Source organism: Trypanosoma cruzi, genomic scaffold (genome assembly GCF_000209065.1).
Source record: "Trypanosoma cruzi strain CL Brener 1047053516447 genomic scaffold, whole genome shotgun sequence".
NCBI classification, from domain to species: Eukaryota; Euglenozoa; class Kinetoplastea; order Trypanosomatida; family Trypanosomatidae; genus Trypanosoma; species Trypanosoma cruzi.
Window position 1 is genome coordinate 99,948 of NW_001849512.1, and position 17,069 is coordinate 117,016.

The following is a 17,069-nucleotide window of genomic DNA, read 5'->3' on the forward strand; positions in this document are numbered from 1 at the left end:
CATGTTGCTCGGTGTGTGCTGACGCGTGACAAATAGCGATAAACCCGCCGTGACTCCTGCTGCTGGTGGTGGCAGTCGTTTTGTGCTCCTTCTGTTGCTGTTCCGTTTGTCTGTCTGCGTGAGTTGTTGTTGTTGGGAGTGACTGCGGTGGGGATGATGATGCCACTCACTGTGGATGGGTAACGGTATTTATTGTTTTACCCCTTGTTTTCTCTCTGCTTATTTCCTCTATTTCTTCTCAATCGCACACGAAGAAGGAAAACAAGCGCTAATCTCTACTGTGAAATTCGAAGGCACTGAAGGGACCAACGGCACACACACCGCCCACACACACATATTTATATGCTCTCACGTGTTGCTGCAGTGGAGGCACCCCGCACACACAACCGTCGCCGCGTGGCCGGATCCGGCGGAAGGAGGAGGGAAGGAAGAGAGAGTGAGCCGCAGAGGCCCCACATTTCCCGGCGTGTGTTTGCTTCCGCGGTGCTGCCCCTCGTCGTGATGATGTGCTGCGGCACTGGGGTTGCGCAAGGTGATGGGCCACCGCTGTCTCAGGAAGCTGTACCGAATTCACCTTTTGGTTGGAGAGATGCGAAAGGTGACGAAACAGTGAGTTTGCTCCGTGTTCCCGGTCTTGTTGAGATAGATGGTGATGTGTTTGCCGTTGCCGAGGCGCAATGCACGAAGGGAGACAGCGGTTTTACTGGGATTGCCTCGGAGTTGTTGACGTTGACTGATGATAAGCCAAAAGAGAACTTGGATAAGAATAACTTGAAGACACAAGTACCGGAGGGATGTATATTTGAAGGAGGGAAATGTCCTGCCGATAGAAAAGAGAACTGCGCCTGCCGTACAGCGGGTCAGGATGATCCCCAAAGCAAGACTAAAGTACATGTGAGCCGACCAACAACAGTTGTGAATGGAAATGATATTTACATGCTTGCTGGGAACTACAGTTGGGCATACGCCGAAAATGATCAGGCAGTTGACTGGGGACTCATGCTGGTGAAAGGTAACGTAAGTAACGAAGACAGTAACAGAAGAATCTTTTTGAATGACAGTTACTTTATCCCGTGGAATTATAAAAACAAACAACACGAATCTTTGATGCGTCTAATTGGCAGCGGTGGATCGGGGGTTAAGATGAAGGACGGTACGCTTGTGTTCCCAGTGGAAGGCACGAAAAAGGATGGAAAGGCCGTTTCGCTGATCATACGCTCCTCGGATGCTAAGAGTTGGAAACTGTCGAATTGGATGTCTGCCGATGGCTGCAGTGATCCCTCCGTTGTGGAGTGGAAGGACAAAAAACTCATGATGATGACAGCGTGTGGTGATGGCCGCCGCAGGGTGTACGAGTCCGCTGACAAGGGGGATTCGTGGACGGAGGCGCTCGGGACACTCTCGCGCGTGTGGGGCAACAAACACAAGCTTGAAAACGTGAAACTCGCTAGAAGCGGTTTCATCACAGCGACGATTGAGGACAGGGACGTGATGCTCGTTACTCTGCCGGTGTATTCAAGTAAGGATGAAAAAGAAACGGACAATGAAAAAGGCGTACTCCATCTTTGGCTGACGGACAATACGCACATTGTTGATATTGGGCCGGTATCCGGGGAAGGAGACGATGAGGTTGCCTCCAGCTCCCTGTTGTACAAAAGTGGAGATAATAATGAGCTGATTGCACTGTACGAGAAGAAGAATGGCGATGAGGAGGAATCACTCGGTATGGTCTCTGTGCGTCTGACTGAGCAGCTGGAGAAGGTAAAGGATGTGCTGGCGACGTGGAAGGAAGTGGACGAAACTGTCTCCAAGCTGTGCGCCACTTTACTTGCTGAGAAGGATCCCTCAACTGACAATGGCTGCAGCGCTGTTATTAAGATCACGGATGGGCTGGTTGGCTTTTTGTCCGGCAACTTCTCTGATAACACATGGAGGGACGAGTACCTCGGGGTGAACGCCACAGTAAAGAACGGTGCAGCAGCGCATAACGGAGTAACATTTAAAGGACGTGGAGCGTGGGCGGAGTGGCCCGTTGGCGTGCAGGGGGAGAATCAGCTGTACCACTTTGCGAACTACAAGTTCACTCTTGTGGCGACGGTGTCCATCGACAAGGTGCCGGAGGAGGGAGATACCCCCATTCCATTGATGGGTGCGAAGATGAAGGGTGCGGGGAATTCTGTGTTCCTGGGGCTGTCGTACAACAACAACGGAAAGAAGTGGATATTACTCTGCGGTGACGGAACGAATTCTGGGGAGCACAGCAGCAATTGGGAATCGGGGACGAAACGCCACGTGGTAATTTTGCTACGGAACGGCAACCAGAGCTCCGCGTACGTCGATGGTCAGCGTGTGGGTGTGGGTGCGTCGTGTGCATTGGGAAGCACTGAATCCCAAGAGATCTCCCACTTTTACATTGGAGGGGATGGAGGCAGCTCAGGGAGCAAGGGAAGCCGTGGAGTCGTTCTTGTGACGGTGACGAACGTCCTGCTGTACAACCGCCCGTTGACTTCCGAAGAGATTGGCGTCCTTAACCCGAATAAAGCCCTCATTTCACCTTTGAAAGAGGAGCCGTCGACGCCTTCACCAGTTCCTTCTGCTTCCGTTGTGCCTCCCACTCCTCTGGTGGCCGCAACTGCTCAGCAAACCGGAAATTCGTCCACTCCCGACGGAACACATCGGACGGAACAGGGGCAGCCGATTGGGAACAGTGGTGCGGACAGTGGCAGTGCATCCGCATCAGCGGCGTCCACTGTCAGTATTCCATCTGCAGAAAAGGACTCCGTAATGCAGTCGGCGTCAGGAAAATCTTCCGATGGAGCTCAAACCGTGGATGGCGGTTCTACTGCTGATGGCGACCCAACGGTGGAGAAAAGAGAAGGAACGGATGCGCAGAAGGAAGAGGGAATCCATCCACAGGTCAGAGAAGTAAATGCTACGGCACTCAACAGCAGCCTCGGAAGTTTTCCGCAGGGGAATAACAGTGATGCCGGCACCATGCGTGGGAGCGGACTGCTACCATCGCTGCTTCTTCTTCTGTTGGGACTGTGGAGGCTTGCGGCTCTGTGAGGAGTGACTGGCTGCCGCGTGGAATACTTGCGACCTCGCGAGCACAGAAATAATATTCCCATAGGAACTAATATCTCTGATACCTTCTTTTTTTTTTTTTTTTGTGGGAGCTTGTGAAAAGAATGATCACGGGAGAGCTGGCTAACTTAATTAATGTATGTGTATATCCTGATAAATGAATGCATTCTTTATGATACTTTCTACCGTATGAATCTTTTGGGAAGAACGCGACTTTGTAGGGGCAGGGAACCGATAGAGGCCAGATAATATTTTTAATTTTATTTTGCCATCCCACCCACCCCCTTTTGATTCCCACCACGCGGCGGGGTCTTGTGGTTGGAGGACCCCAAAGTCTGCCACTTCGTAAGTAATAATATTTCAAATCCTAACTGAGGACAAAGGACCATGCTAGTGGTCCACAGAATTCTATATATTGAATGAGAATAAATCATTGAAGCAATTAACTAAAGAACCTTTTTTCCTAACTTGTTTGGTTTCCATAGATAATTTCAGGATCCGGCCAGCTGCCCGGAAGATTATTCCGTATTTTAAATTTATTTTTCTGTTTGCTTTTTTTCTTATTTCAAAATTCTTTTTTATGTGTTTGTGATTTTTATTTAATTTTTTTTTTCTGCTTTCGGGGGCAATCACTATGGACGTTTTTTCTTTTCTACTCTTCCCTCTTTAATTGTTTGTTGCTGCACTCTTCCTGTGAGGGGTGCCGTGTGTTTGCCGCCCAAACTGCTCCACTCGCACACCCACCGACACGCTCATGACGACGGCCCTGTGCGCCTCGCCTGCTGCACGCATGAGGAGGGGCCGCGACGAACGGCGCGCTGAGGGAGCCGTGACGTGTGGGCGTGCGACGAGGGCCTGTGGGGCGGAGCACACATTTCTTTCCCTCTTGTTTTGTTTTATTTGCGGTCAGGGCGGGCAGACACCCGCAGCGCCACACACACAGCCACACCGTGCCGCCGTGTTTTTCTTTTCTTTTGTTTTGTTTTGCTTTCTTTTTTATTCGATGGGTGTGCTGCCACCGTGCGTGGTTGTTGAGTTTGGGGCCGTGCTGCATGTATCGCTGCCATCCAGCTGTGCCATTCGCTGTGCTGATGTGCCTCCTTGTGCTCCTCTCCTTTTCTGCTTCTCCATCACACACAGAGATAAGTGATTGCACGGTGCTCTGCAGGAATGTCTTGGCGACGGCGGGACGCAAGTCAACGTCCCGTGCTGGCGAGGCGAGGCCGCTGCGTGTGTGCCTGCGGTGGGAATCACGGTGCCATTGGATGGATGTGTGTGGGACACCTTTTGCATTCGTCTGGTGGCCGGCTGTCGCGGCTGCACGATGCCCGCCATGCGTGAAGGTGCTGCCTGCTCTTGGGGTCATTCTTCTCTGCCCCCTGTTTTTGCTTTGCCGTCTGCGTGTGTTGCTCGGTGTGTGCTGACGCGTGACGGACGGTGCCACGATGGCCTACTCTGGCATTGACAGTTGCTGTGCTCTCGGCACGCATCCACACACTCTTCCTTGTCCCTCTGTGGGAGTGATTGCGGCAGGAGAGTGGTCTACGGCAGCGGCAGCTGGTGTCTTGGAGAGGGACAAGGTGCCGAACGAGCAGAAGAGGCCGCACCCGCTGGACGAGATTACGATGGCGGATGAAGGCATTTTCTAAGTTCTTTTATTGGCTTCTTCAGAAGCGCGGCGTGTCGCTGCCCGACTGGATGCCTGCACTCGGCACCCTTCGAGGCATTGCGTTCTTTCATTCAGTGTGACGCCGCAATCATCATGGCAGCATCTTCCTTCACCGGCTCTGAGTGTGACAATACAAATGACGGCAAAAACAGCGATGAGGATGGTGACGATTTGCACCCAGGGGCGAATTATTTGCGTGTCTTGGCACACGAATCCCGGGAGGGTTTGAACGCCGTCCTCACAATTCCCGGCCTTGCGGAAATGTTGGCCTTCGCGCCGTCACCCGCCGTCATTAGTGCCCATGCGTTGAGGCTGATCCATTTACCGTGGAGTTCACGCAGCGGCTCTCGAGTGTTGTGCGGCTATTCCCGCGTTGGCCCTTTCGCATGTAACTCAGCGTTTCCTGGCGGATGATTTGATGTGTGTGTTGTCCAGGCCGCCTTCTTCAGTTTTCTTTTGGTGCCCAATAAGAAACACTTTGCGTTGCGGTGGATATTTAATTGCGTGGCCGTCGACGCACGTGACGATGCTCAACGGGTGTGTCTTTTGTTTGGTGGGCACGAGGGAGACTTCGGTGTGTGCCGACAGTGCCGCGAAAGTCTTCGTTGGCGGATCGAGGCAAAAGTAAGGGAGGTCTGTCCGCTGCATGTTTCAAGGCAGCTGCGGGTCACTCCGGACGCACAGAGTGAATCGATGGATGCCGCGCAGCTGGGGAAACCAGTTGTCTTCTCCGCTCTTCGTTGCCGGGGAATCGATAATCCACAGCGCCACTGCCAGCTGCATTTTACTGCCGGGTATCGACTGTTCTGAAGTTGCCCGTCTATTGTGAATCGCAGCGTCAGTGCAGGAAGACACTTTCACGCATTGAGAGTAGTTGCTCCAGGCTCGAGCTCATCAATATTAACAGCTGGGAGCAATGCATTGTGGTGGCCGGTGACTTTCAGGCGAGTGTGTTTCACTTTACCCGCCTCGTATTTGTGGGGGACACTGCGCATCGACCCTCCCCAAAAGTCCCACCACCTTCACTTTCCCCCGCCACCCGCTGCCATCTGCTGACGGCGCAGTTGTTTGGCTCCGCCAATAATGCGCTCGTGAAACGTCCTCTCCGCACACTGCAGGATTATTGTTTTTGGCGATGCAAGAACTCCAGGGCACCGCAACTGTGTGCAACACAAACTAATCTCCGCAGTGGTCCCTATTTTGTGCGGTGTCGCCATCGTGATCCCTTCATTGTGTACTTGTTGCAATTTTGTGGGGTTGGGCCAGTGCAGCCGTTGGATGTCCGGCTCGCTTTTGGTTTGGTTGCTTTGGGTCTCAGGGAGAACAATTTCAAGTCGTTTCACGTTCGGGATAGTGGAGACACTGCTGTGAGCAACTCTGCGGAGTATTATGGGCTGTTGGAGGAGGAGAGAGGCGACGGGGGAGGAATTGGTGGCAGCAGTCGGCGTGTCTCTTTTTCCAGGGAGATGGAGACGCGTGGAGCAGAAACAGCATCACTCCTGCCAACGACAATTCGACGCTTTGTGCGGGCGATGGAGGGTGCAACAGACATGCCTGTTGCCTGCACTCTTCGTGTGACCGACGGATCGCGGCTGGTGGATGGTCGCTTTTCAACAATCATGCCGGAGGAACGGTGTACGCTAGGTGGATCCGAGACGACAGGCCTCAGGCCGGTTGACGACGTTGTGAGGGATGCGCTGCAGTGGCGTTTTTGCTCTCTCGAAGCGTTTTTATGTCAGGCCTTCTTGCCAATTTGTTTTTGCCGTGGAGGAGTTGGCGGCATGTGGTGCGGGTGTGGCGTCGACAGAGTCATCCACGCATTGTGTTAGAAGCGTTACTTTGAGTCGTGTCAGTCACGCCGTGTTTCCTTTTTTCTTGCTGGGAGTCTTGTGTGTGTGCTTGATCCCTTTTTCTCCAATTTGTTTGCTGAAACGATCAAATGCTTCGCAGCTGCACATTGCCGGTTTTCCATGGCGGTGAATTGAGCAGATGCCGGGGGGATTTCAGGCGGAGCAAACCGAAGTTTGCCTCACTTGCTGCTGCCGCATGAAGATGGGTGGTGAGCAAACAGGGGAGGAGCATGCGGTGGCAGCAACTCGTGCCGTGCAGTAGACGCATCCAGACCTACCAGTGTGGCGAGAGTGCTGACGCAGAGTCCGTTACTGAGGGAACACAATACAGAGGCGGGAATGCCAGCGGAGCCCCGCGTGGTGGCGCGCATTTCTCTCATTGGCGGGGTGACAGCCGAGCCTTCCAGTCTGCTGGACTCTGATATTCTGCTGCACCTGATGGGACACGGTATCACCGTGGCAGAGCAGCCGTCTGACTCTCTTGATGACATCATGGCTTGGAGAGTGGGAGTTTCTCTCCCATTGTACCCAACAGAGCCGGCACTGGCGCGTTGCTGCTGTGTTGATGATGACACAGTGACGGAGGGAATAGCGGTTGTGTATTCACGATGAAACCTACCGGAGAAGTATTCATCGCGTGCGTTTTCCACCTCAGCACGCGGTGGGTGGCGGTCCTTTGAGGATTATTGTGGACGGGCCGTTTAACCGCGGCCTTTTAGTGAATAGACTCTTTGTGGAAGATGGTGTCATCCGCGTGCAGCACAACGGATGCCCCCAGTACTCCTTGGAGGAGTGTAAGCGAATCCTGCAAGGATTGATGAGGGATGGCCTACCTGTGATGTGGCATGAGGCAAGTAGCCGTCGTTTGGCGCACTCAAGCAGCGTCCCCTATAATGCGCCTATCGACTGTGACTTGCATGGACACATGCAGACCGTCCACATTCTTGTGGAGTCGCAACACGCACGTTGGAGCTTTTTTGATTCCCCTCAATACTGTGAGTTTTCTTTTGAATGTGCCATCGCCAGAGAGCGAGATAACCCTGGCCAATTTGGTTGTACTTTTCCAAAGATGAGACAGTCGAATATTTGATTCCCGTGTACGGTACTTTACCCTCCCTGCCTTCTGCACTGTTGTCTCTCCGACGGCATTTTTGACCCATCTTTTCCAGCGAGAAAGAGAGTGTTGGCTCCGAATACCGTTTATCTGCGGACGCGACTCTGCAGTCGTACGTGCCATATCTTCCACGCGTATTTCCGAGGGTACGCGTCATTGATCTGGACGCCAACAACGCCATTGTATTCTCCGATGCGACACCCTTGCACCGTTGTTGTTGTCGTCACGGTAATTTTGTTTTTCCCGACGGGAGTGAGACAGGTTTCGTTTTTCACCTGTGCGATGTACTGATTCCCACTGTGGGCGCTGAGAGCGTGCAGCGGAACGATGGCAAGCTTGCAGAAACTGTCTCGCGTAAAAATTGGAGGGCTGTTTGTTGTGCAACTAAGGGGAGATGGTTGTGGTTCTCTCCTCCTTCTAGTTTTTGTTGGCTGTTCTGTCGTTGTGTGTGTGTGTTTCTTGCGTGGATCCCGTTTTGCAGTGCGTGCAGTGTGCGAGTTGTACCTGCCGCGGGAGGTCGCACCATTACCGCGCACGCAACAGTGACGCTGCGACGATGTGTGTGTGTGTGTCTTTTTGCTGCACCTCTTTCTATTTCTTTTTTGCCCTTCTCTTCTTCGCTCTGTGCGCAGGTCTGCTCACCGACTACAGCCACTCTACTGCTACTGCTGCTGCTCGCACTTGTACGCGAAGAAAGATGGCGATGGTTGTATGGTGCGTGTGGAAGCAAAGATTCCGGTGGGTACTGGCGCCTATTCGGCGAGAGCAACTGGACTGCGTGTCGTACTGGTAAGAAACCGGATGGTCAATATGTAACGGAAGAGGAGGCTTTCAATGCGATAGTCGGCGATTTTTCGGCGAGGAGCTGCTCGGATTGTTATGGCACGAATAATTCCGGAGGAACCGAGGAATATATGACTCCTGACCTCCCCTGGCTCAGCCGGCCACCTCAACGTGGTGCCAGGGTCTAGTACTCTTTGCTAGAGAGGAAGCTAAGTGTCTGCTGCCCTTCCGCTGCACGCGGAGAGGCAGGAGGCGCCGCACAAACGGGTTGGAAGGGCACCAGATGGAGCCATTTGCATGGCTGCCCGCGGAGCGGTATTTCCATCCGCTGCTGAATTCCATCGGCGCTTATCAGCGCTATACATACCGTTTGCGTGCCGTATGTGACGCGCAACAACAAAAGCTACTGCTAAGCGGAGACATTGAGCAGAACCCAGGCCCCATAGCAGTACTCCAGATGAACGTTTCTTGCCTCACGCCGTCAAAACTCGCAACATTAATGGCGCAAGGAGCAGACATAATAGCCATTCAGGAGACTTGGAAGTCGTCAGAGCAGATCGCCAGCATGCACACTGGAGATTATGTGCTCTATGCACAGTCGCGCATCGGCAAGGGAGGCGGTGTGGCGGTGCTGGTGCGGAAAACTCTCCGCTCCAAGCGTATACCTCTCACCATCCCCCAGCATGACACCAGCCTTGAAGTGGTGGTGGTCCAGGTTGCTCTGGACCAGAACCGTGATCTTATTGTCGCGAGTGCCCATATGAGACCACCACCGCAAGTAACGCAATCCTTCAGGCGGTTAGTAAACTGCCTTCCAGCCTCGATGCCGCTCCTGCTGTGCGGGGATTTCAACATGCATCACCCACAGTGGGAGCCATTCTTGGAGACTTCTCCAAGCGAGGTTGCTGCAGAATTTTTAGAACTGTTCACGGATGCGGGACTCACCTTGGTTAACACCCCTGGTGAGATCACGTATGCCCGTGGCACAAGAGAACGATCCTGTATCGATCTGACATGGTCAAAGCATTTGACTGTGTCAGATTGGTCAGCCTCTGTGTCGCCGCTTAGTTATCATTATATGCTGACATTCACGCTGCATCAGGCATTTAAGGATACCACACCTTCGGCACCCCCTTCGGCTCCTAGGATATTCCACAGTTGGGGGAAGTCCAAATGGGATTTATTCGTCAAGGACTTCGACGCACAACTTCCGGCATACGACTATAAAAAGCAGTCCACCGGCATTAGGGCTTTCACGAGAGCGCTTATAACTTCGTATCGACGACATTGCCCCCGCGGCATGCACAAGGACGGTCCCAGGCTTTGGGACGACACTCTCATGGAGGCAGAGCGGATTGCTACGGACAGCAAGGCCCGCTATCTACAGTTACCGACGCCCGACCGTGAGGCAGAAATGCAACGGACAAGGAGTCAATTCTTCCTCCTGCTCCGAGAGCGCTTGCGCAACACGTATCTACGCCGCATCAGCAAGTTAAATCCAGGCGAGCCACTCGCATGGAAATACATTTCCGGACGAAAAAAGGCATCACTTCCATCTCTCACATCAATTTTATTAGGAGATGGTCAACACACTTATAAAACAGCAAGGAGAGCAGCGAATGCTCTCAATCGCATCTTTTTTCCATTTCACCCTCTCACAAGGCAGTAAGGCCTTCCAAAGGCATCAACAGACAGAGTGCATCTTTGAACGTTGGTTCTTCTTGTATTTCTGAGCCGCAGAACAACAACGAGTCTGCCGCCACATTTACTTCAGGTTCTTCGCTCTCATCTAGTTCTGAGCCACAGGATAAAAACGAAGCTGCCACCACATCTGGTTTAGCTGCTCATCTTCACTCCCATCTTGATGCACCTTTTAATCGTACGGAACTGCTTGCTGCGCTACGTAATACGCCGTATGGCAAGGCCCCGGACCAGATGAAGTCTACAGTGAGGCACTGCGACATATTTCGTCAAAGGGCCTCCGATTCCTTCTTCGCCGCATTAACCACAGCTGGACGACCGGTACGATTCCGGCTGAGTGGAGACGCGCTACCATCGTTCCACTCTTAAAACCCGGTAAGTCACCGGAACTGCTTGAGTCATATCGACCCATCAGCCTTACCTCCATTGTGAGTAAGGTTGCTGAGAAAATGGTACTGAAGAGATTGCTTTGGGTGTGGACGCCGCACCCCCACCAGTATGCATATCGTAGTATGCGTACTACGACGATGCAGCTGGCACACCTGATACACGAAGTGGAGCATAATAGAAATCACTATTTCCAAGTGAGCCTTCCCAAGAAGAGCGGTATTGGCAATCAACTCCACTACAGACCCCATCGGACTCTGCTGGTGTTGGTTGATTTCAGCAAGGCTTTTGACTCCATAGATCATCGAGTCCTCAGTCGCTTGCTGGCTAATATTCCGGGGGTGAATTGTAGAAGATGGCTTAGAAACTTTCTATGTGGTCGCTACGCGAAGACACGAGTTGGCCACAGACACAGCGATCGGCGTCCCATGCTGCGAGGAGTTCCTCAGGGGTCCGTACTGGGACCGTATTTGTTCTCCCTTTACGTACACCCACTTCTCAATCTGCTGAACAGCTTTGCGGGTGTCACAGCAGACATGTATGCGGACGACCTCTCTATTATCGTTAAGGGGCAGTCCCGGGAAGACGCCATTCCCACTGCCAACATGGTTCTTAAAAAGCTGCATGCGTGGAGTCAGGAAAATGGCCTGGCCATCAACCCGGCAAAGTGTGAAGCCGCTTGGTTCACACTCTCCACGCACACGGAGTCAGATTATGATCGTGAAGGAAGGTGGCCCCTGGTAGTGGCTGGATGTCAAATCCCAGTCATGGCCATAGGGGTATCGCGAACTACGAAGCTTCTCGGCATGGATCTCGTTCCACGACTAACGCTAAATGTGGCGGCCTCCAAGCAATGCGCTGCCACTTCGCAACGGATATCGCAGCTACGCTGCATAGCGCACAAAGAGGCGGGACCATCTCCACATGACCTACGCACGTTCGTCATTGGATACGGTGCTTCCAAATTACGCTATGGCAGCGAGCTCATATGGGCAGTAGCGACGGATTCAGCGAAGAATGAGATGCAAAAGACGTACGCAACTCTAGCACGCATTGTCAGCGGAGTTCCGAGCACTGTCGACCCGGAATCCGCACTGCTGGAGGCTAATATGCCGCCGCTCCACGTCCTTTGCCTGCGCGCGCGGCTCTCAATATTTGAGAACACACGCGCATGTCAGATGGACTGGATGCGGAGACCCCCGCCTGAGCCACCGCCTCGCGCCGGTTTCCGCATCCCGCCATTATCTCGGGACGAGCTATATGCCTTCGTAGACGCATACACAAAGGACTATGGCATCACCGAGAGCTCACCACGCGAAGAGCGGTTCTTTCGCAGCTCCATTCCTCCCTGGTTTGCGGCCTCCGCTCACCGGGTCACCATTGGTGTGGGACTTCCGATAGACCACTCAATAACGGACGAAGAAGAGCTGATAAGGGAAAAGCGCAGAGTCAGCGAAGAGGCTCTGGCGTTGCACAGCCATCGTTCGTGGATACTTGCGGCCGATGGCGGTGTCGACGTTCGCAAGTCAGCAGGGGTTGGAATACTGCTTTCATCCCTCAACTCATCGGAGATAATAGAGAAGGCCAGCATAAACTGCGGTGCACGCCCATGCAGCTACAGGACAGAATCCCGCGCACTGCTTCTAGCCCTAGAGAAGCTGATGATTCCTCGTATCCGCCACAGGCGTAAAACCCTGCTTGTGGTTACGGACAGTCAGTCTCTTCTAGCGGCTCTAAACAAGGGCCCGCTCAGTCAGACAGACTGGACGTAGGATCAGATCTGGCAGCGTCTCTTGACACTGACGCGTGCTGGCTGGTCCGTGCACCTGCAGTTTTGTTACGGACATTGCGGAGTACATGCTAACGAGCTTGCAGATCAGTATGCGACGCAGACTATGGAAAGTGGACAATACACGGAGCAAGGAATCGCACCTTTATGGCATACGGATCTGCCGACATGTTTTACTACCCAGCTCACCAACAAGTGGCGTGGTACCATTCGTCAAGACACTCATCGCTACTTGCTTTGCGGCACAAGGCCATCCGATCTCAGCGGTAAGGACCTGATCACTCAGGAAGTTCTACACCGTCAGGAACTGGTTCACCTCGCAAGGGCAAGGTGCGGGGAATCTGAGCTCTGGGGCCGACTATACTGGGCTGTGAGAGATTGCACGAACCAATGCCGATTCTGCAACGTCTCACCGGAACAGTCTGCATATATGCGCTCCAACAACGATCCAACTGCACCGGGGACGGACACTGTTCCCCCGTCGGCGAGGGAGGAAGACGTCTCTCCAGTAAGGAGACGGACCCTCACACGCCGTCGGAAGGAGAAATGTCCGCACTGTGATTCCACATTGACGGGATTCTCGGGTCTCGTCAGTCACTGTCGGTTATTTCATCCGGAACATCCTCCACCGCTTCCCGAGCTCAAATGTGATTTCTGTGACATGGTTTTCCCCACACGGAGAAGCACCGCACAGCACAGAAGTCGCTGCGCACACAACCCAGACGCCACACGGCATCGAAACAGCAGTGCCAGGCGGCGATCTCTGCTGCCGCAGGATCAGCCAGCTTCCACAAGCACGCCAATCGGCCCGCAGGAAACCTTGCACCATCTGCTTCTAGAATGTCCAGGCACCTTGGCTGTGCGCCAACGGCTGGGCATTGAACAGGAACTCCGCACCGGAAAGTTCTCTCAATGGCAGTTGCTTCGTAGCAGGAAATTTTTGTCGTTGCTCGACCACCTCTTCGGCACTCATATGGCATTGTATAGCTAGACGCTCTGGTAAGAGTAGAAAAAAAAAACTGCTGACCTCACGACGCCCAATACAACCGATGTGTACGGGCGATGGGACTGTATCCACGGTCATTGAGCACCCACCCCCGCCGCTATGAAGCCCACAAACAGCAGTGCGTGCAGCAGCGCCACACAGACCACATCTTCTTTAAACAAAAAGAGGATCTAAGCGAACAGAGGAATCTTTTTTGAAGGCGACATGTCCCTGCCGACGGTGGAAAGCAGCGAAATTATCACCTCGTGTGTGGAAGCACCACTGCTGCTTCTGCTTTTGGGACTGTGTGTGGTTGTGGCAGTGTTCTGAGCCACGGAGTGTTGGTTTGCGACTTCTCACAGAGAATATGTGCTGCGTTCCCTGCGGGCTTTTTTTTTTTTGGTGTTCTTTTTAATGTTGTTTACATGGAACAATGGGAGTGCCTTTTTCTTTTTTTTTACTTAATGGTCAGTTGCTGCGCACCGTCATGAGCGAATTGTTTTCCCTCTTGATTGCTTCTGTTGCCCACACGCGGTACAGGCCCCACGGCTGTGCGTCCCACGACTGCACGAAAGGAGGATTGGGGTAACAGGCCGGGTGCCGCATGAAATGTGTGGGATGTTGTGTGGGCTTGTGGAACAGTAATATTTTTTTCCTTGTGCAGGTACTGTACGCATGTATATATAAACACAGTCCTGCTTTGCTGCATGGCGTATGAAATGATGATTCTGCTGAAGTGTATTTTTTTTTGGAGGAGGAGACTCCTTTTGGGCACTCAACTACTTTTTTTTTTGTTTTGGTATTGCTTTTTTACTTTTGATTTGCAGGTCAGTGTGCGTGCTTCTGCAGGGCTGCTGCCGTTGTTACTTTGGCTGTGAGTGGTTGTGTGATTTTTCTTTCTTTTTCCTTTCACTCTGCGTTGACGGGGAGTTAATTTGTGCTGAAGGTTGCACGCAAGTGATAGGAGTGATGGCGATGATGATGACTGGCCGTGTGCTGCTGGTGTGTGCCCTCTGCGTGCTGTGGTGCGGTGCCGGCGGGGTTTATGCGAGGAACCCTGACAACAATTCACTGGGCGGCTTCATGGCGTCGAGAGGGTTTGGAAGGAATAAGTCGTTTTTGTCAAACGGATCTATTAAAAACTTATCCACACCGCTTTTGCTGTCAGCATCTTTTATCTCTGCTATACAAGCCGAAGCTCATGAAGAAGTTTCTTCTGCAGGAGTTACTGATTCACATTTGAGTGGAGCCACGGGTTTTGGTACTGTTCCACATGTTTCTGGTCCTGCTATTCCTGTCCCTGGTTCCGTTCGTGGTCCTGGTGCTATTCCTGATGTTGCTGTTCCTGTTCGTGCTGGTCATGGTCCCGGTCTTGGAGCTGCTATTCCCGGTCATGGTCCTGCTGGTCCCGATGATGTTCCTGCTATTCCTGTCCCTCGTCCTGTTCGTGGTCCTGGTGCTATTCCTGGTGCTCCTTTTTCCAGTACTGATGTTACTGATCTTGTTCCTGCCTTTTCCGGTCTTGGTGCTGCTACTCCTGGCCCTGCTGGTCCCGGTCTTCGTGCTGCTATTCCTGGTCCTGCCGGTCATGGTCCTGTTGGTCCCGGTCATGGTGCTGCTATACCCGGTCATGGTCCTGCTGGTCCCGATCCTGCTTTTTCCGGTCTTGTTCCTGCCGTTCCCGGTGCTGGTCATTCTGTTGGTGGTGGAAGTGAACTTCCGGACTCTCGCTCTGTCGTTACTTCCTCAAGTCAAGGTGGTAATGGAAAAACAACCCCGGTCAGTGTTTCATCCGATGAGCAGATTGCATCCCCAGAGGAAGTTTTGGCACAAAAGGAAACAGGGAGTCAGGGCACCTCTTCGCCCGAAGGACAGCCAACGGTGTCATCCAACAATGAAAAGCAAAGAAACAATTCTGTCTCAGCAGGGGGTCACAGTCTTGGCCACGACGCCGCGGGAGATGAACTCCAAGACTCTTTGGAAGAACAACAGAAAAATGACCATTCACAAACGAACGAGACAAAAAAATCATCAGGGGACCAAAATACAGAATCTCAACACAGTGGAAAAACACTCTCGAAAGTATCCAACACAACAACGCATGGGATAAAAACTCAACTACCAATGACAAATTCAGTAAATGAGAAGAACTACAGTCAAAACACGGATGCATCCCACACCACCTCCCCTCTTTTGCTTCTTCTTGTTGTTGCGTGTGCTGCGGTGGTGGCCGCGTGAGAGTGAGTGTGAGAGAGCCATGCACCGCCCGCACACACACTCTTCCTTCTCTCTCTGTGTGTGTGTGTCCCCTTGCATGGACTCTCGCCCTCACCTCACCCCACGAAGCACACACAATAATGTGCCCATTGTATATATGCATGCACACCCATGCAGGCCCGTTGGTGCTCTCTTTTGCACGACACGCACCGCTGCCGTCCTGCCTGGCTGCATGGGCGGAGCACCGTAACTGTTTCTGTTTTGTTGTTCTCTTATGATTGTTTTAAGTGTTTTTAATTTTTTTTTGCTGTTTGCTTTAAAATATTTTTTGTTTTTTGTTTTTTCTGGTTGTGTGATTTTTTTTTTAATTTCTTTTTTTTTTTTGCTTTTTGTGTTTGTTTTTACATTTTATAGTGCTTTTCTCTCATTTCCTTCATTACTTTTTCTTTGCTTTTGGGGCAATCACTATGGACGTTTTTTCTTTTCTACTCTTCCCTCTTTAATTGTTTGTTGCTGCACTCTTCGTGTGAGGTGTGCCGTGTGTTTCCGCCCAACTGCTCCACTCGCACACCCACCGACACGCTCACGACGACGGCCATGTGCGCCTCGCCTGCTGCACGCATGAGGAGGGGCCGCGACGAACGGCGCGCTGAGGGAGCCGTGACGTGTGGGCGTGCGACGAGGGCCTGTGGGGGCGGAGCACACATTTCTTTCCCTCCTGTTTTGTTTTGTTTGCGGCCAGGGCGGGCAGACACCCGCAGCGCCACACACACAGCCACACCCTGCCGCCGTGTTTTTAAGATTTTTTGCTTTGCGTGTGCATTTCACGCGCTGGCAGTCCCGTCAGCATTTCTTTCCCTCCTGATGATTTTTCTTTTGCTGCGCTCACTCTTCTGATGGAGTGACGCGACTCCCGTCATTTCTGCGTGATTCTCTCAGTCCCTCCACACGAGTGACTGCGCTCTGCGGGCCGCACTCACACGCCGATGAGAGAGCTGAGGGGAGCAGCAACACGCAGATGACCGCATGAAATATAAACGATGTGCGGACACATGGAGGGTCGGACGGTTGAAAGACATTTAAATACCTTTTAATTTTCTTTTTTGGGCAAAATATATGCAGACAGTTTGGTGTGGCCACACGGTAAGCATTTGTTTAAATGTTATTTGTGTGGAACAGTAATAAACGATTTCTTTTTATTTATAATTATTTTGTGTGATGGGGTTTTATATAAGACGAGGGGGAAAGCTTTTTTGTTTTGGATAAATCTTTTGTGAATTGCCGCTGCTTGGGCTGCAGTGCAGTCATGAGTTTGAGCGGTCTTCTCTTTGTTGCTTTCGCCATGCGTCTCTGCTGTACTGTTTTTTTGTTGTGCGTCCCTCCACATACTCTGCTTCCTCTTTTCTTTACTTCTTTGCTTTGTGTTTCTGCAGGCACACACACAAGATGCACATTGCAGTGGATTTGAATGCTTCTTCTGCAGTGCATGC

General features: G+C 52.2%; 2 protein-coding genes and 1 pseudogene across 2 annotated transcripts, besides 10 other annotated features; all 3 read left to right on the forward strand.

The window, feature by feature from the left end:
• Positions 1-3,137: a sequence feature (areas not merged during assembly with more than two copies in the genome that could not be assigned to a particular haplotype).
• Positions 343-3,066, forward strand: Tc00.1047053506339.10 (trans-sialidase, putative; the record flags this gene model as incomplete). The annotated part of the gene is made up of 1 exon (XM_809462.1): positions 343-3,066. The coding sequence occupies one exon, from the start codon at positions 343-345 to the stop codon at positions 3,064-3,066; it is 2,724 nt and encodes a 907-aa protein (XP_814555.1).
• Positions 3,138-3,188: a sequence feature (haploid, non-Esmeraldo-like haplotype).
• Positions 3,173-3,607: a mobile genetic element.
• Positions 3,189-3,952: a sequence feature (heterozygous, Esmeraldo-like haplotype).
• Positions 3,330-3,351: a sequence feature (AT_rich).
• Positions 3,613-3,697: a sequence feature (T-rich).
• Positions 3,953-17,069: part of a sequence feature (areas not merged during assembly with more than two copies in the genome that could not be assigned to a particular haplotype) that runs on past the window's edge.
• Positions 4,047-4,080: a microsatellite.
• On the forward strand, positions 4,890-8,138 carry Tc00.1047053506339.25 (annotated as a pseudogene).
• Positions 8,647-13,395: a mobile genetic element.
• On the forward strand, positions 14,332-15,600 carry Tc00.1047053506339.40 (mucin-associated surface protein (MASP), putative; the record flags this gene model as incomplete). Its single annotated transcript, XM_809463.1, has 1 exon — positions 14,332-15,600. The coding sequence occupies one exon, from the start codon at positions 14,332-14,334 to the stop codon at positions 15,598-15,600; it is 1,269 nt and encodes a 422-aa protein (XP_814556.1).
• Positions 15,904-15,982: a sequence feature (T-rich).